Raw genomic sequence first — 21,403 nt, forward strand, 5'->3', positions numbered from 1 at the left:
TTCTGAATATGTTTTAAGGCAAGTTCTGTATATTGGACTGGGTTGACCACTGTCATGCTCATTTCATGTTCCAAGCACAAAGGAAACACCGTGATACGGAAAAAGTTATTCGAGTTTATGATGAGAACCATTTTATCATGTTTTGCAGGATTCTAAGGGGTCATTAATTAAAATGTCCTGTACCTCTATAGCAGGGGTGACCAATCCTGGTCCTGGAGGGCCGGTATCCTGCCGGTTTGGTTTCTCTACTCCAACACACTTAATTCAGTGGTTAAATCACCGGTGTGTGTAGCAGCTCATCAAGCTCTGCAGAAGCCTGCTAATCACCTGCTGATTGAAATCAGGTGTATTGAAGCAGGGTTGAGTACCGGCCCTCCAGGACCAGGATTGGACACCCTGCACTATAGAGTTAGAAGATATTTGAGTTCAATCCAGTACATTTTATATGCCTCCAATCTTGTCTTACCTCTGAGTACAAACATGTTTTTCTAAATTTACAAGAAAAAAATGGAAACATTCATGGATCATTCTGGTGCTTCCACACAGCTGTTGGTCCTTGAATGAAGAACAGATGAATGTATTTGGGTTTTTGTCTGAGAATTGCAGAATGTAGTTTTACATGTCTATGACGTTTTGTAGCACTGGGCATTCATTGGTTGATTTTTGAGGGAGGATGGGCAGACATGACTGTCGTGATTGACCGTGTTCGAGATGAGCTGCGCCTCGCCTGGAAAACAGACGAGAGCAGACGGAAGCAGCAGGGGGAGTGGCTGAAAGACGACGTTTAAGTCGGACAGATTTCCCTACATGTAGCTCGTGGGTGACGATGGATGAAGATATCGCGTTAGTGTTCACACTTGTTTATTTTTTTATTTTAATTTGGTGCCTGTTAGCAACTGAAACACATCCTCACATGCTTGTGGATATCGTATATTGTAGGCATGTGCATATGAAGACATGACTGTAATAATAAGTAAAGGTTATCAGCTATAGGTTCAGTGTGTTTATAGGAAGCGTGACAAAACAAAACAGTCACATTTCTCTTTATGGCCTATATAGTTGTCATCGTCAGCGTAACATGATTTACAGAATACATGTGAACAACTAACATTTCACGTTCTACCACCGGGTGTTTGGGTCAGAATAAGAACCAATCAGATCTTAGATCCGGTGAGAGCCAGGCGTTTCCCGTCATGCCCTAGGTGTTGCAGCCGGTGGAGAGCAACTGCAGCGCCTTGCTCCAAAGTCTGCAGCCGCCTTGATCTCACGAGGTTATCGTTGCCTACGTATGCATGACGTCAGAGCAAGTCGGACACAAATCTAACCGGAAAGCACTGCGCGCCGATCACTGGTGATCTAATCTGTGCAGAACTGGCTCATCTCGAACACGGCCACTGTGAAGTTTGCAGATTTGAGACGCTCATTTAACGTAATGATGAAGATACGGAGGAGACACGTGTTTCTCTAAAGTCCTAACTGACATGTATCAGAAAGGAGAGCATGGCCTGTAGCTCTTTCCCCTTTTATTTTCTGATGTTTTTAAAAGCTACTAGTGATGGGAATAACACCAAACGTTTCTGTGGTGTGACTTGTTTTCTCAGTAGAAAGAAGCACAGAGATGCTGCAGAGCTCAGTTATAAGGGCCAAAGAGGAAGAAAGACGAAGAAAAGAAAAGAGAAATCACATCAGAAGAAAGGTCCAACAAAGACGCACATTCAGAAAGAATCATCTATGAATAAACAGTTTTCACGTATGCCCTCTGAAGATGCAGCAGCAGCAGGAGGAGACAGAACAACGGGGGTGAAAACCAAACACCCAAAGAAAGAAACAAAGGCAAAGATGTGGAGAGGTGACAACCAGATGATCTCTGCTGGCAGGAATAGAATAAATCCCTCGCTGACTCGAGGAACTGAATGATTTCCAGTCCCAGTTTGAAGTGATCTAAAAGTAACCGTGTTTGTGTTTTGTACAAAGTGTGGATGTTTCATTGCTTTCATGAATCCCACTGAAATGTTCGTTATTCAAAGTTCTTTGTTCTCGACTCTTTTTCAAACAACTTTATTGATTGTTTAACCAAATGTACCATCAGATAGAATACTCAGGCTGAAGCGTGACTGACAGAACCGCAGCAGATGGACCTCCGGCCATCGCTGATACACACACACACACACACACACATCTGTACGGGTTTTCTTAAAAATGAGTAAGGCCTCCACAATGTCTCCTAAATAAACGTTACTTATGAACACACTGAGTCTTTATTTTTTGTATTTTTTCCTTGCCAGTGGTTTTAATATTTTAGCCATAGCTCGAGAGACAACAGAATAAAAAAAACTAAAAAACTTACAGACTACTACTTGGCAACATGTCTTCAGCTCAACAGATGAAGCTGACAACCACTGTCAGTGCAAATAGAATAAAGCCTACATTTAAAGGCCATACAATAAACAAACAAACAAAAAAAACATTACAAGTGCTTGGATCAATATTTTTTTAACACCCAACATTTACAAATGTTAGTCCAGCTCATCGCATAGCCTAATACATAACTACTGAAATTGGCAACAAGTTGCGACTCCTCTCGATCCTCCCACCCCACTCGCTGAATGTTGTTCCGGACACCGACAACGTCCTCCAAACAGATGACAGTCAGAAGTGGGTCCAGCCTGGATCCCTCTTGTGTAGCATTCCCATAGGGACACATTAACCCTCTGGGAATAATTCAGTCTCTTATCTGAACCCCTGCAAACTCCCGGCAGTCTCAACTGCCCATCTGACAGGCGGCACCCATAAAGCAGCTAAGTCCTGAGTTTCTCCCCCCGCTGCGAGCTTAGGGTGGTCGGCCAGTCTACAGCCCCAACAACCCCCGGCCAGTGCCACTGAAACGGTGCTGGGTGGCTCGGAGCGCCGTTACAGCAGGCTGCCTGGCCAGGAGACGATGGTCAGCGTGATCCTCCCCCGAAGCTCCTTCAGGAGGCGAACCAAAGCCGTGTGCGTCATTCCCCATGTACTCTTCCCATTCACCTCAAGCAGGATGTCCCCACATCTACACACAGAAAACGGTAATCATTAAAAACAAAAAAATCTGCATTTCACACGTTTTTTTTTCATCAACTTTTATAGAGGCCGCACTTATTCGTGCAACAGTAAAGACAAGGTCAGATACCTTATCCTGCCATCGTTGTAGGCTGGAGTCCCCTCCACGATTGAGCGGATAAAAAAAGATTGATTGCAGTTGACCTCCTCCTGACCTCCTACAATACTGAAGCCCAGGCTGCCTGAGGTGCTCCGCCGCAGGACGATGTCTTTGCAGTAGTAGAGATGTCTGCATGAGCCAAAGGGAGATTAAACCCTCTAATCTCTCAACTGCATATTTAAATGACTAAGTATATGTCCATTTAGAGCAGGCAACAGCTCTTCCTGCTAAATTGCTCAGAGTTGCATGAAAACTAGATTTAGTCTTGATTGCACCGCTTAAGAATGACAGTATTCGACATGCGCAGGAGCAGCAGCTGCTCTTTGGTATCAGCAGATCAAAACATTCCGAATTATTAGAAGTTTTAACATTCAATTAATTTATTATTTATTTATTAATAGTGAAAGAAGAAAATAATTTAAAAGTATGATGAGTTTCCGCTTCCCAGCTGGTCCTGTCAAAACGTCCGTGGACACCCACCGGCAGAGGTCAGAGGGACGCTGGTGAGCTGTGCTGGGCTCGGACAAAACTCCCAACATTTACATAAAAGCGAGCGTGAAGACACCGGCGGAGCTCACCTTGGAAGCTGCAGCCATGAAACCCACTGTGGAGAGTAATCGTCGTTCGGCAGTGGGCTCTTGGTGCTGTCTGTGGGGGACGACGTGAGACAAGGCGGCAGCAAACACTCATGCAGGCTGTCCCCTGGAGGACGCATCTCCAAGACTTTTAGCACGACAGGGGAGGAGGTGTTCTTCAAGTTCGCCACAGCCTCGCCTCGGGTCACCCCCGTCAAATCCAGCCCGTTCACATTCAGCAAAATGTCACCTGTTGGGGAAGAATTGGACAACACACGTCATCCTCTGCTTCTCTGAGCTGGTGTTTTGAATCACATCACAGGACACAGACTCATTGTCTCTCCAGATTTAATAATTATCAAGCTCTTGGTTAGATCACAGAGAAATAGAAACCAAGGGCCACCTGTGCTTCAAAAAGCCTCCTAATGATGAAAGTGATACAAAGACAGACGATGCAGTCCAGCTTGCTCAAAGGACACGTTCAGCCTGCAGGGATATGCTAATTTAAATGAACGCTCCATTACAATATGCATGCCTCTTTCACAAGCACACAAGCAGAGACAGCTGCAGCTGCTGCGTCTCATATGAGTGCAGTGATGTCCACCTTGAACCGTGCAGCAAACAACAGCCGGAGACTGACTTTATGAGGCCTTTCTGCTACTGTAATGTGCTACAGCATCATTTCCTTCCCTCCTCTCATAAACCGAGCTTCAGGCTGGAGACAGACGCGCGGGTCGGGGGGTACTGAGTGTAATGAAGAGCTTAATATGGTTGTGTCTCAAGACGGATGGCTGGAATCAGCATTTCGTGTGAAAGTCTCCAACTCCCCTGCATCCAGCTGCATCACAAGATCTCAGCACCTCTGCATTCATGCTCGCTTATTGGTGTGCCACACCACGCTTTGCTGTTTCAGACCCGACTGATTTCATATCACAAAATAATCACCCACTTGACAAACTCTCCTCAAGATTGCAACATGTCTTGAACTCTGCCGTTTGTGTTTTGTTGAGCTGTGTGTGAGCTAATTAGCAGGAGCAATGAACCCCACCGGTATCCACGTTTGCGTTTGCAGGATGAATAACCTTGATAATTAAACATGAGCTGAAGTGTTCATCAATCATTGTGTCGTTGTTCATCACCAGTGAAAAGCACATTCATAACAGGCTGCCTGCAACAATGTTCTCGTGAGCTGCACAACAACAACACTGGTGAGCATTTATCACGGTAAACGGGAGTGATAGGAGGTCATTTATGAGAAACAAGGAATGAGCTTCATGATACCTTTGCGAATAGAGCCCTCCCGTCCCACCACGCCATCAGAGTCCACGTTGGTGACATAGATGGGAAGGTCCCACCCTCGGCTGGACATTCCTCCTGCCACCGTCATTCCCAGAGAGTCGTACGGCTCCTTGGTGAGAGTAACCGTCTTCTCATAGCACGCTGGCTTCTGACAAGAGTCCTTCACAAGGGACACACGGCAGAGATAGAGAATAATTAAGGAGGCGGAGCTACTATGCTGTCATTGTGGCATCTTGGGCATTTTTCTCTAAACTCAATAACACACAACATATAGCTTAGACTGGGTGACCTAATTAAATTTTTGAGGAGCTAATTTGCATAATAATAATGACAGTTTTATTATTTTTTTCAAGATGTGTGATAAAGGCAGGAGAAGTCACATGAGGGCCATCCACACTGCTGCAAGAGCAAAAGACTCCAAAACACTCATGGCTGATAGCTAATTGATGAATGACCTCATTAGCATATCTGCTATGGTATTAATATATGCTAATAAGTAGTGAAGGACATCAGGCAGCTCAAGTCCCTCCTTGTTGGTGCTCGGTATAAAGGAATGAAAGCAGATGTGGTGAGTGTTGCATAGCGCAGCGTGTGGGATAGTGAGACTTTATTTACAGTCGGAATATTTGTGAGTCAGATGTAGGAGCGCTGAGCAGTCATGAATACCACACGGACACTCTGGGGTTGATGGGACGTGGCTCGTGCCGCTCCTCTAATGTGCTGCATTCACACGTTTGTGCTCGCTCCCAGCGGCCCTCTTTCAGTCACGTTCCAGACCTGAGGTCACAGCGGTGACTCAACTGTGTTGCAACGGCCTTCCTACACACTGCTCCTCCAGCGAGTCCTCAGCATCACGCTCGTGTTGGGTGGCTTGTTGTAACCAGCGTTAGTCTTAGCTGGCCAGATTCACACAGAAACATGATGTACTCTATGGACTTGTGCACTTTTATAGTCTAAACGATGTCACATATAAAGCAGAACGAATGAAATGTTTGTACACATTCACTTTGTTAAAACACAACAGCCCTCAAAGGATGAGAGCCAGTTCCACAATCCATCAGAAAATTCTCGTTTTTATTCCTTTGATAAAGATTAGGTCCTCTTTGGGAGCCTGACATATAGATAGTATATCTGTAACCTTGTGTTATGAATAGCTTGGCAGCATTCTGACAGTAAATCTAGACAGGAGTGTTGTCAGACTGGGAAACCGTTTAGTATCACAGGCATCCATTCATTTTAGATCATGAAATGGACCAGTTCATCTTATTTGTCCAACCATGTCCAAGACTCGTTTTAGCAGCTTAACTCGTTCACAAGCTTCACAGTTTATGATCCTTGTATCGCCTTATGCTGTAAGATGTTTCCTCTTGAGTCACTGGCAGGTGATTTTATGTCCACAAGTCAGCCGTGCACCAAATCTCAGGAGGAGATAGTGACACTTGGCTTCCCAGCAGTCTGCTGGGTGACTGATGAGTACTAGTCAGGATTCAAACGCTTCAAAATTCAGTCAGCACTCAGCTACTGTGTGATCACAAGAGAAGAACCTAAAAAAATACATGCTTTGTAATTCCTTTAACTGAATCTATGTGCTGCAGTTGCAGGAATATAACAGTTAAAATGATAAGTGATCCAAAGCCCACGAAGCAAAAAGGTCTTTGTGGAAAATGTACAACTGCATTACCGTAAAACCGCTCACGATTCACTAATTGCCTTCATAACTTTTCTCAGCTGTTGACGTCTTTTGGAAGATTCTTAGCAGCAGCCTTAAGTTAGCCCGTTAGCTGAGAAGAGATGAAGCTTTAACTGTCACACTGAAAGAGAAGGTTTGAAGTGCTTTGTGCAAGCGGCCACTGATTTAATAATAACTGCATGATGGATGTTATTATTGCATCGTGCTGAGCAGCTATCAGAGCGCTGCTAGCATTCTTCAAAGTGGGTTCACTGCACTTTTCCCCACAGACGAGGGGAGCCATAGTGTTTTTATTTATCTGTGTTATCCACAACCTTCCATGTACCAGCGTTGGTAATTGTTCATGATTTTGGTGAAAGCAAAAAACTGCTTCTTTGGGCAAGGAAATGCTGGATATTAAATAAAACTGCTGTGCTCATGAATTGTACTGTACACATTAAGATGTTCAGTAGTTGGACTTTTAATCTGAATCTCAGGTTTTAGTGGTTGAAGTGAAGAAAATCCTGTGAGGAAGTTATGTTTTGTATTGTGGTGAAATAAAAGATGGCTGACATGGATACTGCAATTCAGCAGGAGAAGAAGACTCTCCTGCGTGATGCCTGAATGACTGGCTTAGCTTTGATGGGAGGATGAAGCCTCTGTAGATCATTTGCACCTGAAAGGGACCATTTATCAGCCAAACAAAGCCTTCCTCTGTGTTTTGATGCTGTTCACATCTCTCATGTACTGGATGTGTGTGTGTGTGTGTGTGTGTGTGTACGTGTGTGTGTGTGTCTGTGTGTGTGTGTGTGTGTGTGTGTGTGTGTACGTGTGTGTGTGTGTGTGTGTGTGTGCGTGTGCGTGTGTGTGTGTGTGTGTGAGTGAGCGACTCACCAGCAGTGTTTGCTCTATATCAACTGGAGAATAAGGTGGGGGACCTTCCATGCCCCACGGAGCTTCTTGGAGGATGTCTGAGGCGGGCAGGCATATCTGACGAGACACTATGAAGTGGACGCGCTGTTCACTTGCCTAAAGAGAACAAAAGAAAGCAGAAAGTTTAGAAATTAGGTGTAAATCAGGGTGTGATATCTAGAAAAAGGAAACTATTGTTTTCTAAGTTGGAGTGAAATTTTGATGACAGACCACAAAGCACATTAGGGTTCTGATTATGGACAGCTCTATGTGGTGTTCTGACCTGCTAAAACGACATGCCCGTTGATTTAAACACACACACACACACACACACACACACACACACACACACACACACAGACACACACACACACACACACACACACACACACACACACACACACACACACAGACACACACACAGACACACACACAGACACACACACACACACACACACAGACACACACACACACACACACACACACACACACACACACACACAGACACACACACACACAGACACACACAGACACACACACACACACACGTACACACACACACACACACACACACACACACAGACACACACACACACACACACAGACACACACACACACAGACACACACACAGACACACACACACACACACACACACACACAGACACACACACACACACACACACACACACACACGTACACACACACACACACACACACACACACACACACACACACACACACACACACACACACACACACACACACGTACACACACACACACACACACACACACACACACACACACACAGACACACACACAGACACACACACACACACACACACACACACGTACACACACACACACACACGTATACACACACGTACACACACACACACACACACACACACACATTCTGGTTTTTGCCCCTTATGAGGCCCACCGGTTTTTCTATGCTTTATGGGATCCACCCTTTCCAGTGGTCCTACATCGCTTTTAAAAACAAGGTTAGATGTAAAAAAAAATCTAAATCATTAATATCACTTCAATTTAACACATTTCTAAAGTTTTGACCAAAAAGGTATTTGGCCACTTGTGGGGACCGTTTCTAGCATTGCATACTTGTGAGGTCCATTCACATACACACGTACATATCAAGTTTTTATATGTTAATGGGGCCCAAGGTCACTATCTGCAGCTACTGATACCAGTCTTTATTATTACTCCCAGTTTCCTCATGTTGGACTAAAATAGTTTTTTGTAATAAGTGATTATGTATATGTGTGAACATTTCTATCTGCGATGACAGATTACAAGACATTCAGCTTCAAAGACAGTTTAATAACAAAATTGAAATGACCAATTTAATTACATTTTATGCCATATGCTTGTGATTTTTTTAATTATTAAATCATTAATCTAATCTCCACTGAATGTTTTAACAATATCAGTTTGAAGTTCTATGCAAACCCAACATTTTTTGTTACATTGGCATTGAAATTATGCGTTTCATTGGACTGCATTCAAAATGCCTTGTTATTACAGGTGTAAAAAATATACAAAAAAAACCTGTGAAATGTTTTTATTTGTACACAACTGAACAGCCATAAAACCTGAGCAAACCCTTACAAAAACAACAAAAAGTAACAACAAACACAACAAAGGACAAAACATTTTGACATCCAATGTTTTGCTTTTACCTCCGTTCAATTAGGTGCTTTCATACTACTTTTCTTCTCAGGGCTGTAATGCGATTTTTAACATAATATTTAACAGCTTTCCAGTCTCTGTTTCTGAGAGCTTCAGGTGCAGCAGTAATACAGCGCTGACACTCTTCTTTACCAGGAACTTGACTTCTCACGATAAATCTCCTCAAATGTTTGTCCACTGCAACACACTCTTCTGGGGTCCAGCTTCTCTTGACAGCTGTTTGTTTTTCTGTGTGGACAAAAACAAAACAATGTAGGTTTTCTTTTATAAAGAAGTTTTAATCTTAATTAACACTGTAAGACCCACTGTTTTAGAATTACAACAATTTTGGTTATTGTCCAAAATTATTCCACAAATTCAGTCTCATAAATCCCCAAGGCCCTCTGATGGTGGTCAGCACAAAACTTACTGCATGTAAACAAATCAGGTAACAGAATTCCATTTGTACCATTTCCATGTACTTGAAGAGAGGTCCAGAGTCTGGGGGCTACAGCAGCAGGTGATCTGTCACCTTTGGTCTTTTGCCTTGAGCTGGACTAACAGTAGGCTTTGGTCACTGGACCTCAGGGACCTGCTGGGGTGTAGGGTCTGAGAAGAGCACCAAAGTATGGTGGTGCTTGTCCATGTAAGGCCCTATAGACCAGAACCAGGATCTTGAAATGAACCCTGAAGTTGACTGGCAGCCACTGAAACTGGAGGAGAAGCGGGGTGATGTGGGTGTGTTTGGAGGTCCTGGTTAGAAGCTGAGCTGACAGGCATTCTGAACCACCTGTAGACGGTTCAGGGAGGTTCTGCTCAGACACGTGAAAAGAGTTGCAGTAGTCCAAGCGTGAGAAGATGAAGGTGTGGAGAACTGTCTCAAGTTCAGAGCAGGACAAAATGGGACTCAGCTTTGCAATGTTCCTGAGATGAAAGAAGGAAGAGCGAACAAGAGAACGGACTTGAGAATCCAGGGTGAGAGCCGGGTCAAAGGTCACACTAAGACTCCTGACGGAGGGTTTGGTGTGAGAAGCAAGCTGACCAAGATCTCTCACTTTGGGAACCAGCTTGTCTGGGGCACAGATGAGGATCTCAGTCTTATCTTCATTCAGCTGAAGAAAGCTCCCAGCCATCCAGGTTTTGATAGAGTCTAAGCAGGTGTGTAACAGCTGCAGCTTAGACATTTCATGGGGCTTAAAGGAGATGTACAGCTGGGATGTCATCTGCATAAAGATGGTAGGAGATTGCTCTGAAAGAGCTCAGGATGTGCTGAAGAGGAATCAGAGGAAGATAAGTAGAGGCCCCAGTGCAGAACCTTGTGGGACACCATGGGTGAGGGAGGTGGTGGAGGACCTTGGAGATGGCCATAGCGTTTTTAAAGTAAGCAGGGACCTGACCAGAAACCAGAGAAGCATTAATTATAGAGAGCACGCTGGGACCGATGGACTGAAAAGCACTTTTAAACAAAGATGAGGGTAAGATGTGGAGGGGGCATGCAGAGGTCTTCATAGAGTTGGCTAGTTTGGTTAACTCAGGCAAAGAAACAGGAGCAAAGCTATCTAGGATGATGGGCCTGGTTGGAGTCAGGAGAGGCAGAGATAAGGCTGAGGGAGAGATGCTAGATCTAACCTTATTGACTTTGTCCACAAAGAAAGACAGAAAGTTCTCACAGTCTGTAACAGAGTGGATGGAGGTTGTAGGAGAGGCAGGAGAGACGATGCTGCTGATGGTGTTAAACAGCACCTTGGGATTCTCTTTGCTCTGGGACACCAGGTTGGAGAAATAGTCAACCGTTGCATCTCTGACTGCAGAGTTAAAGGAAGTCAGAAGATTCTTTAGATGCAGCAGATGGACATGGAGACGGGTTGTCTTCCACAAGCGCTTGTAACAACAACAAGCTACTGACCATCAACCTCTGTGACGGGTCAAACTGACCTGACATGTGCCTCTGCTTTTACCTGGAGCCGAGATGGCTGCTGAGACACACTCTCCTTCTGCAAGGACGGCAGAGGCTGGGTTCTGATAACCAGTCGTCAAGGACGCAGTGTGGGGAAGGAGGACAGCTGAACTGTTCATCTTATGATTTTAATAAAGAATGAGATCTGTTGATGAATTAATTAATATGATCAACTGCTGAATCAATTTGTGATCAAACTTGTAAATGATGTTTAATGGAGATGATGTGATCACGAATAATACACCACATATTGTTAAACACACAGCAGGCAAGAGCAGAGCTTCTCAAGGGCAAAGACGTCACGATCTGGGAATGCCCCGGGAAGGGGGGGCGTTCTACAAAACTACTGACAAGCGAGCCGAGAGTCAGTTCGTTGAGACTTCACAGGGCCCGTGAATTCCTCTTCGACAACATCAGAACTTTGGCACGCTGCCAGGTTCTGGACACTTGCAAGCAAGCTGAAAACACCAACTGAGTTCCACCGTCAACTGTGGAACGGTTTGCTTAAACTTGAGCCAATCAGAGACTGATTTTGACCAGTGGACTTTAACCTCAAAGCCTCACGGATTGGGAGACCAGCTGGGAGCGACCGTGTTCCTCCATCGACCGGGGTCCGTCCAAGACACCCCCCAGGTGATTTAGGGCACTCATGATCACTTCTTGTTCCAAAGCGACACAGTAGACTAACCCAAAACATCATTTGTTTCAGACAGATGAACTAAGCCCTCAGCTAAGCTCTGCTCTCATGCACATTTTAGCTCATTAAACATCAGGGAATTGTTAACTGTGTGAGATTTTAAATTGTGATTTATAAATTAAATTCTTTAAAAATTGTTGAAGGTTGATCTTTATTCAAGCGAGTCTAAATACCTGAGAATAAAAAGTTCTTTAGGTCTTCTGAGAAAAATAAGCGTTGTCCGAATTAATATTCAATCAATATTAATCATTTCCAAAGGTTGTTAAAATAACATTCCTTATTTCACATAAAGGGAGCATTCTCCACTTTAACACGCTCAATTTTTCTGCATTGGCGCTTTAGGCTGCAAAGGCTGTCATTAAATGATAATGATAAATGACCCGCACTTGTACAGCACCTCTCAGAGTAAGGACTCCAAAGCGCTTTACACTACAGTGTATCATTCATCCACTCACACACACATTTACACACTGATGGTGATGAGCTATGATGTAGCCACAGCTGCCCTGGGGCGCACTGACAGAGGCGAGGCTGCCGAGCACAGGCGCCACCGGTCCCTCTGACCTCCACCAGCAGGCAAGGTGGGTTAAGTGTCTTGCCCAAGGACACAACAGCAGCATTCTCTGTCCGGAGCCGGGATCGAACCTGCAACGTTCCGATTACTGGACAACCCGCTCAACCTGTTGAGCTACTGCTGCCCCCAGGAAGTAGGGTTCACTGCAGGAACTGATCTGGTTCTGACAGGACAGATGTTGTCCAGAATGGAAATGCAGTACTTGTTAAACTGAGAAGTTTAGGAATCTAGGTCATTATCAGAAGAACAGGGTGGATCAATAGCAACAGAAAATTTGCTAGCTGTGCTCTCATTAAGAAAACGAGAACTAACCAGAAGGTGAGCAGGAGGTGGGGAAACTGACAAGTTAAAGATAACGCAATGGGGATCTGAAATATGAACATCCTCAGGACAAACACTACCAGCATGTAGACCCAAAGTAAAAACAAGGTCTAGAGTGTGTCCCTTGGTGTGTGTGGGGCCAGAAACATGCTGGGTAAAGCTGAAGGAGTCAGGAGGCTGGACAAGGTAATGAGAAAGTGGTCTGAGGCATCATCGTAGATGTAGGGCTGGGCAATAAATCGAAAATGTATCACTATCGAAATTTCTGCCTCTTATCGAGATAATTTTTCCCATGTCAATGGATTTGATTAAAAAAAAAGGTGTGTAAGTTGGCAATGTTCATGTCCCTTTAAGAAGCTGTACCACCTTGAGTCACATAAAAATGTGATTCAACGTAATACATGTGACAGCCCCATCTAGTGAACAACTTTTTTTTCTGCACATACCTGTAGTTATCGTCCATTTATCGTTATTGAGGTTCAAATCCTCAATATATCGTGATATTGATTTTAGGCCATATTGCCCAGCCCTATGTGGATGTTAACATCACCAACAATAACCAGTCTGGACAGCTTCAAGGTGGAGGATAGAAAGACACTAAACTCCTTAAGAAAAGAAATGTTTGGACCAGGAGGACGATAAACCATGGCACAGTAAAACGGGTCCTTATGCCCCAGAGTGCAAGAGAGTGCAAGCCCTTACCTCTCTTTTTTGCAGAGACAGTCTGGTTTTGGACTTGTGGCGTGGAGGTACATTCTTGCAGGGATGACATGCTGACCTCATGTTCTGACCCCTCTTCTGGCATACTGACATCTGGATCAAGAAATAACTTTATTAAAGTATACAATACACAAAATATGTAATAGCCGTCAGTATAGTGGTTGTTATTTTATAAAATAAGTATATGGAATTTGTGTCTCTTAAAGGGAGAGACGGAATTTCATTCTGTCTCCTATTCTAAATCATTTTCAAGTGACTAGTGAAGTAAAAATATTAATTGTCATGTTAGCCCAGAGATGGCCAACTTCACTCTTTAGGGACCCACATCCTACAGGTCTGAGATGTTTCCCTGCTTCAACACGCCCGATTCAAGTTAAATAGATCAAACAGCTTGTTGCCAAGCTCTGCACAATGAATCAGGTGTGTTGCAGCAGGGAAACATCTAAGACTTGCAGGATTGTGGTCCTCAAGCAATACATTTCCTCATATAGTGTACAGACGAAAGACTGTCCTACGCAGCCCACTAGTGCTGAAGTAGCTGTACGCCTCAAAGATTGGATGTTGGACAACATAAAATGAACTGATTTCTTAGGTGTGTTCTTACTGTGTCGTGGTTCTAATTCCATGCTTTCGTTCTTTTTTTAAACACAGAAACTGTTTTGTTTACCTACAGTTTCACCGACGGCAGCCGTCAGCGAAAATGTAGCTACAAAACAGGTAAACAAAACTGTTTCTGTGTTTAAAAAAGAACGAAAGCATGGAATATGAACTGATTTCACCAGACAGCGACCGTTGTTACTGACATTACAAGTAGCGTTATAGTTAAGGTTAGTGTGCACTTACCTACTGTTTATAGGTTGCTCCAATCTCAGGGCACAGACTTCATGGAGAGATTGCATGGCTATTAAGACATTTTTTCTCCTCAATTCTGCACGAGTACACAGTTACAGCGAGTGGAGAACAAGTACATAGTTGAAGAGGAAAAATGTCAAGATGAGGCTGAGCGAGTTTAGTTCATGTCATCTAACCCGATGGCATACAGTATGCGTTTAAGCCAGTGATGAGGAGGAGGGGCGCAGCGGCTACAGACAAATATGACAGTGAGGAGAGGGTTGGCAACCCTTTGTACTGCAAATGCGGTCACTGCTCAGCCGTGGAGCAACAACCGTGGAGTCCGTTTGCTGCCATGAAGGAGACTTGGATAATGATAGGTATTTTTAAAATGCTCCTCTTTTTAAGTAATAAAATAATAAACTTGTGGATTAAAGGGTTTTTTCTTATCCTCAGTTGTTTTCAGTTAAAGGGCCTTTTTGTCCTCTTCACTTGGTCTTACAGGATGGTTACATTGGAGGTTGCAAGAGTGAGTGGTAACTCGTAGCTTTGGAAACTGAATTCCTGGCTGTCAGTCATAAATTAAGTAGCCAGCAGGTTTTGGCTTTCAACAGAAACTCTGTGACTTGAGAAATCCCCGCCTTAGACATGCGGTGGTTGGCCAAACCTCCTGACAGAGATTTACAGGTCTTTGTTTGGAAGATTGTGGGTGGAATAAAACCATTTGGAGTGCAGGGGACTGACCGAGAGCTGAGGTGTCGAGAGGCCTGGAACAGGCTTCTGGCGTGTTGGCTCTCCGCTGCTTGTTCTGACAGTGTAAAACCCTCTTTTCCTTCTATTATTAATGTTTGTCACGTGTGTCTTAATGTACTGTACGTGCATATAAATATATGTGAGTCCTTTCTTGTAATAAAATCCTTCTTTGAATCTATTTTTGTCCGTGTCTCTCACCCATGTATGAGGTAAACGTGATTTAAATTGTTCTAAATAAAACTAATCTTTTAATCTTCCCCTTGTGCAATCACAATTATTCAGCAGATAATGTGCTCAGGGAACTGTCCTGCGTCACTTTATCGTGGACCTACCAGATGTTCTATAATGAGAGAGGTGTTTTGTAGCTATGCTATCCCTGCGTGAAGTCCACGCAGAGAGATTGAAGCAACCTATAAGCAGCAGGTGGATGCACGCTAACCTAAAAGTTAAAGCTGCTTGTAATGTAAGGCAGTACTAACCCAATGTTCAGTTTTAAAACTGGGGTTGTGTTTGACTGTGTTGATTGTGCAGCCTCTGCATCAGACAGGTCTCCTGACAGAGTTGCAGGAGGAGGAGGTGGTTGGGACAAAGGAGGGAGATGGGGTTGTTGATGCTAATTTTTGTCATGCACTGTGTGAAAATGCACCAAAGGTAAGAACTGCATTGAAGCTCACCTGTTGCAGACACTCTTTGGTTTTGACTTTCTGATATGGAGGTACATTCTTGCCTGGATGACATGCTGACCTCATCGTCTGACCCCTTGTCACCTAGCATACAGACATCTGGACATAAATAATTACTTGTAAGAATAAAATACACAAAACAGGTAAAACAGATAATTTAGCATCAATTTAAGAACATTGCATACACATACCTTCAATGTCCTCTGCTAAAGGTCCCTCCATGTGAATGGTCTAAAAAGATAATTGAACAAATATTGGAAAGCTGAACTTGTGGGCAATCTGCAAAAGTATACAACTATAGAATTATTCTCTTATCCGGTCATCATTACTCTTAGGGCAGGAAATTAACTTTTTCATCCACCAGATTCAAAATTTTACTGGCCACTCAATGTTCTTAATGCCGCCTTTACAAGAAAGAATAACCACAGGGTGACTTGCAACAGTGGATATTTCATCAAGGGAAGGAAAAAGCATTTGGGCACAAAATCCTCGATAATTTTAAGTAAATGACGTGTTTTCACCAGCTCCAGACTAGTGAATTTCAACGCAGCAGCAGCGGTGATGTTCGCACGTCCTTTCTTAATAATACCGCCTATCATGTTAACGTCATTAGCTTTATATATACACCCCCTTACTAGCAGGCTCCAGCGACTAAAGTCTATGCTGTGGTGAGATTTTTTCCCACTCTGTTGAAGAACAAGAAGAAAATATCATTTCTATAGCGCCTCTCAAGATAAAAATCATGAGGCGCTTCACAAAAACGAAAACAAAAAATATAAAAAATTGTACAAATATAAAAAAGCACTTAGAAAATGTTTTAAATATATTTAAAATGAGCAAGAATAGGCAATTGCAACTTAAAAGAAAAAATGTTAGGAAAGAGAGAGTGTGACTAGGAAAGAGGGAAATCAGTGGATCCTGAGGAAGGTGGAATAGGTGGGGAGAGCAGAATAAAGAGAGAGTGGTGAAGAAGGTCATACAAAAGCCAGCTTGAACAAGTGAGTCTTCAGCTGCTTTTTGAAGGAGACCACTGAGTCCACTGATCTCAGGCTCAGGGGGAGAGAGTTCCAGAGTCTGGGGGCCACAGCAGCAAATGATCTGTCAAAGCTACAGCAATACTGCACCGAACAAGAAGATGGCTCTGCCTTCACAGGAAGCATAAAGGAGAATAGTTTGGAAAGATTTTTCCAACCAATACAGGTACAACTAATAATTTATCATAGATACACCGACAGTTATGATGCAGGAAGCCATGTGCTATTAGTTTTTGCCACCACGCGTCCAGTGAAGAGCACAGCGAGGAAGACGTGCTGCTGCCTAGACTCTCCCGGTGTGAAAAGGACCGCTTTGAAGTTTGCGAGTAAACCGTTTCGCTGTCGTTTTGTGCCACTGATGCTTCCAGTGTGAAACTGGGGACAAGTTTTCTGGCGGCAGCATAGGCGTATCACTGCCCCAAATGATCAGTTGCATAACACATTTGAATGCGCTGTACTGCCAACATTACCTGCCAAGTGTGTGGCTTGATGATTGTGACCCCCCAATAAGCCATTTCGGTACTGCGTTGTGCGCAATGCATTCTGGTGTTTTGGACCCTAAACTGACAGAAGCGAACATACATATAGATAGGGAAAGCGGCAAAATTTATGATTTGAACAGTGGAAAGTTGATGAACTGAAAACATATTCGCCTTAGAGGGCTGCCTGTGAAAGAACTAAGTGCACTAGCGTATGCAGCTACAGTGCAGAAACTACTAATTGTTTTGACGAAATAAGTGGCGTAGTTAAGGCTGATTATACCAGCTTTTGACATTTCATGGAGTGACAATCCCAGACCCACAAACGCTATTAGAAAGACTGGGAAGGAAAAATGTTGGCATGTAGAAGCGACCTCAGCTACTTTTCATCCCAGAGCTCATGCATTCAAGATGTGCTGTATCATAATATCGCAGGTATTTTCTTGCTTGTGAAATGTCTGTGTTATGGGTAGCAGTTAGAACCTAGCCTATGAGCTTTTGCCATGCTTTTAAATTCTTACAATTTGTATTCATGTATGGGTTTTTTACTTCTTAAAACCTGTAAGAGTCCGGATAAGGCTGTGATGCCCTGGCCGCCCACTGAATGGGACAAGCATGTATGCCCCCATCCTAACGGGAATGCATACGTGAAAATAGAAACATGTGACATTGCACGACCAAGAGAGACTCCAAGCATCAAGATGTCGGGGTTCCCCCAGTGCTCCAGATCTCGTTTTACTGAGAGAGGAATGGGCAGCATATGTTGTTTGTGATGCAGCAGGTTATCTTGAGATATCTGAACCAGCATTGGATGCGTGTCATATGTTGCAAACCAAGAGGAACTGCTATATGGCCTGCAGCCATCAAGCCAAGCAGCTTCATCACTGTAAGAGCTGTCACAGTGTGGCGAGGTTGCATGTGGCTGATTACGTGTGTTGAGACTGGGAGAGGTAGGCTCTCATGATGCTGGAGTTCAGCTTTATGCCCAAAATGGTGATCAGCTGTGATGGGATCACAGAACTTTTCTCCCAATTTATGGAGAAACCGAACATCCTAACGTGATTAGATGTTCTGTTAGCGTTCTCATCTGTGATTCCACGTCGGACTCTGAGGGAGCCAGAAGGAGCAGATAATCCAGATAAAAAGAACCATCAAGCCCACCGTGCGTAATGGCTGAAGCAATGTCTCTAGACAACTCTAGAAGGTGCAGGGAGAGAGGGAGTAACTGAACAGGAGTCTGTTGTACTGATATTGGACTCTGTTGAAGGACAAACGCAGGAATTTCCTGTGTTTCGGGACCACTGGAATATGGAAATATGTGTCCCTCAGGTCGATAGAAGTTAACCAGTTGCCTGGACGAACGTAACTCTAAAACTGTCTCATGGTGATCATGCGGAAGCGCTTTTCCGCTATGAAGCGGTAAAGTTGAACAGGAACAGATCGTGGATGAGTCTGACACTTCTGGCCTTTTTTTGTAACAAGGAAATTGCGGGAATAGAACCCCAAATTCACCTCAATTTTTGGACCCCTCGAGATGGCTTCCTTTGACAGGAGCTCCTTCAATTCTGACTGGAGGGTGAAGAAGTGGTCCGATGAAGTCAGTGTCATTTCCACAATCCTTGAGAATGGAGGGGGATGGGACCGAAATTGAATGGTAAATGGCCTGTATATGATATTGTGTCTTCTAGAGTCCTGGAACCCCACAAGATGCTTTACAACACAATCAATCATTCTCACACACATTCACACCCTGGTGGTGATGAGCTACATTGTAGCCACAGCTGCCCAGGGGCACACTGACAGAAGCGAGTCTGCCATACATATGCGCTACCGGTCCCTCCAACGACCACCAGCAGGCATACCATACCATACCATGTTTATTTGTAAAGCACATTTAAAAACAGCAAGACAGCTGTCCAAAGTGCTGTACTGTAGTAAAAAAGAAGGAAACGTAGGGTTACATTATATAAACCCCGGTTCTTTGATAACAGAGTGAGGTGTTTCACTATGGGAATCGCCCTGGCGTGACCAACTACGGAAGATCCAATGACATCACGTCTGTCCCTGACAGACTGGTTGCGCAGTGCCCAGGCTCCGCTCACCCAGTATATACATGGGCAACCAACCCCTCTTACTCATTCGGATGATTTCTTACCATTAATGCAAGAAGGGAATTGTTGGTGAAACACCTCACTGTTATCAAAGAACCGGGGTTTACATAACGTAACCCTATGTTCTTTTTCTAAATTCGTTCGGTGTTTCACTATGCGAGATATGGCCCACTCCCGGATTGCATATCCATCCCGAAGCGAGCTGCAGCAAAAACTCTGCTTAACCACTAAGCAGATGTTGTGCATCCTGCCTCCAGCACTGAATGCGCCAGTGAAGGATGAGACACATCCAGCCTGTAAAACCGCACAAAAGTCAGCGGCGTGGCCCAGCTAGCTACTGCACAAATATCCTGGACTGACACCCCACGAAACAGGGCCCAAGATGTAGCCATGCTCCTTGTAGAATGAGCCCTCACCCCCCAGAGGGGGTTCAGCACCCTTACACCTATATGAAAGGCTGATCGCTTCTACAATCCAGTGTGCCAGTCTCTCGCAAGACACAGGTTTGCCTTTATGGGCCATGGCCCAAGAAACAAACAACTGGTCTGATTTTCTGAGACCAGCAGTCCTGTCCATATAAGCCCTTAAAGCTCGAACAGGGCAGAGACAATGAAGTAAGTAAGTAAGTAAGTAAGTAAAGTTTATTTATAGAGCGCCTTTCACAGATATAAATCACAAAGCGCTGTACAACATGAGTAAAATCAGGGCAAATACCTCTAACCAATAAAAACATCATAAAAACAATAGCAGTGACAATAGTAACCAAAATCAGGAGTAAAAACAAAGTCAAGGTGTGAACAAGAACAAAGCCATCTTTTAGAATATTTAGCGGGGAAAAGCCTGGATGAAAAGGTGAGTTTTAAGATGTTTTTTGAAGACCTCTACAGATTTCAAGAGATGGAGATTTGAAGGCAGACTGTTCCAAAGTCTGGGGGCAATAGACTGAAAGGCCCTGTCCCCTTTGGTTTTTAGTCTGGTTCGAGGAACAGCCAGGAGGTTTTCAGATGTGGATCGGAGGTTCCGTGAAGTGGTGTGTGGGGATAAAAGCTCAGATAGGTAGCTTGGAGCCTGGTTGTTAAGAGCTCTATAGGTCAGCACTAAAACTTTAAACTGAATTCTATATTCTACCGGGAGCCAGTGGAGGGACTGTAAAACTGGGGTGATGTGAGCTCGTCTGCTGGATTTGGTTAGGAGTCTGGCTGCTGCATTTTGGATGGCTTGAAGGCGTGACAGGGAGGTTTTGCTGAGACCAGTAAAAAGAGCGTTGCAGTAGTCTAAGCGTGATGACACAAAGGCATGGATTATTTTTTCCAGATCTGCAGTAGAAACCAGTTTACGGACTTTTGAAATGTTTCTCAGTTGGAAGAAACAAGAGCGGGAGATGGTTTTGACGTGTGAGTCTAAACTTAAAACTGGATCAAAAATAACTCCCAGGTTTCTAATGTTGGCCTTGGCTGAAGGGCAAAAGGAGGAAATTTCCTGCTCGATTTTTGGTTGAAGTTCCGGGGGTGCAGAGATCAGGGTCTCTGTCTTGTTGGCATTTAGAACAAGAAAGTTGCTGGACAGCCAGTTACTGATCTGGGTCAGGCAGAGTACAAGGGTGGCCAGCCTGTCCAACTGGTGTGGCATGAAGGACATATAGAGCTGTATATCGTCAGCGTAGATGTGGTAGGAGATGTCTGGGAAAGACTGAATGATGCCAGCTAGGGGAAGAATATAGAATGCGAATAGTAGAGGCCCTAGAACTAGGGATGAGTACCGAATTCGGTACTTTTTAAGGTACCGACCGAATTCCATAGTACCGACCGAACACCGATTCACGTCATTTCAAACGGTGCCTCGTTTCGGTACTGCCAAGACAGTTGCGCATGCGCAAGAGCGTTATGTCGCCGGTCCCTGCGAGC

General features: G+C 44.1%; 3 protein-coding genes across 8 annotated transcripts in view; 1 reads left to right on the forward strand and 2 right to left on the reverse strand.

Annotated features, from left to right (window-relative positions):
* Positions 1-2,224, forward strand: part of fip1l1a (FIP1 like 1a (S. cerevisiae)) — a 34,096-nt gene extending 31,872 nt beyond the window's left edge. For 4 of the 5 annotated variants that reach the window (XM_015971686.3, XM_015971690.3, XM_015971687.3 and 1 more), the window contains one exon: positions 1,602-2,224. In XM_015971686.3, the coding sequence (XP_015827172.3) occupies positions 1,602-1,917 (316 nt within the window). In that variant the 3' untranslated portion in view covers positions 1,918-2,224. The remainder of the gene's footprint in view (positions 1-1,601) is intronic. The other variant, XM_015971688.3, reaches the window with a different exon arrangement.
* Positions 2,043-21,403, reverse strand: part of lnx1 (ligand of numb-protein X 1) — a 76,833-nt gene continuing 57,472 nt past the window's right edge. For both annotated transcript variants that reach the window (XM_015971684.3, XM_015971685.3), the window contains 5 exons: positions 7,634-7,768; positions 5,053-5,230; positions 3,775-4,021; positions 3,167-3,325; positions 2,043-3,046 (listed from right to left, as the gene is read on the reverse strand). In XM_015971684.3, coding sequence (XP_015827170.3) covers positions 2,911-3,046; positions 3,167-3,325; positions 3,775-4,021; positions 5,053-5,230; positions 7,634-7,768 — 855 coding nt within the window. In that variant the 3' untranslated portion in view covers positions 2,043-2,910. The remainder of the gene's footprint in view (positions 3,047-3,166; positions 3,326-3,774; positions 4,022-5,052; positions 5,231-7,633; positions 7,769-21,403) is intronic.
* LOC107395839 (uncharacterized) overlaps positions 8,971-21,403 on the reverse strand; it is a 30,443-nt gene continuing 18,010 nt past the window's right edge. Inside the window, exons 8-11 of the mRNA XM_070554022.1 lie at positions 16,067-16,106; positions 15,867-15,974; positions 13,591-13,701; positions 8,971-9,588 (exon numbers count right to left, since the gene is read on the reverse strand). Coding sequence (XP_070410123.1) covers positions 9,371-9,588; positions 13,591-13,701; positions 15,867-15,974; positions 16,067-16,106 — 477 coding nt within the window. The 3' untranslated portion in view covers positions 8,971-9,370. The remainder of the gene's footprint in view (positions 9,589-13,590; positions 13,702-15,866; positions 15,975-16,066; positions 16,107-21,403) is intronic.

Source organism: Nothobranchius furzeri, chromosome 8 (genome assembly GCF_043380555.1).
Source record: "Nothobranchius furzeri strain GRZ-AD chromosome 8, NfurGRZ-RIMD1, whole genome shotgun sequence".
Classification (NCBI taxonomy): domain Eukaryota; kingdom Metazoa; phylum Chordata; class Actinopteri; order Cyprinodontiformes; family Nothobranchiidae; genus Nothobranchius; species Nothobranchius furzeri.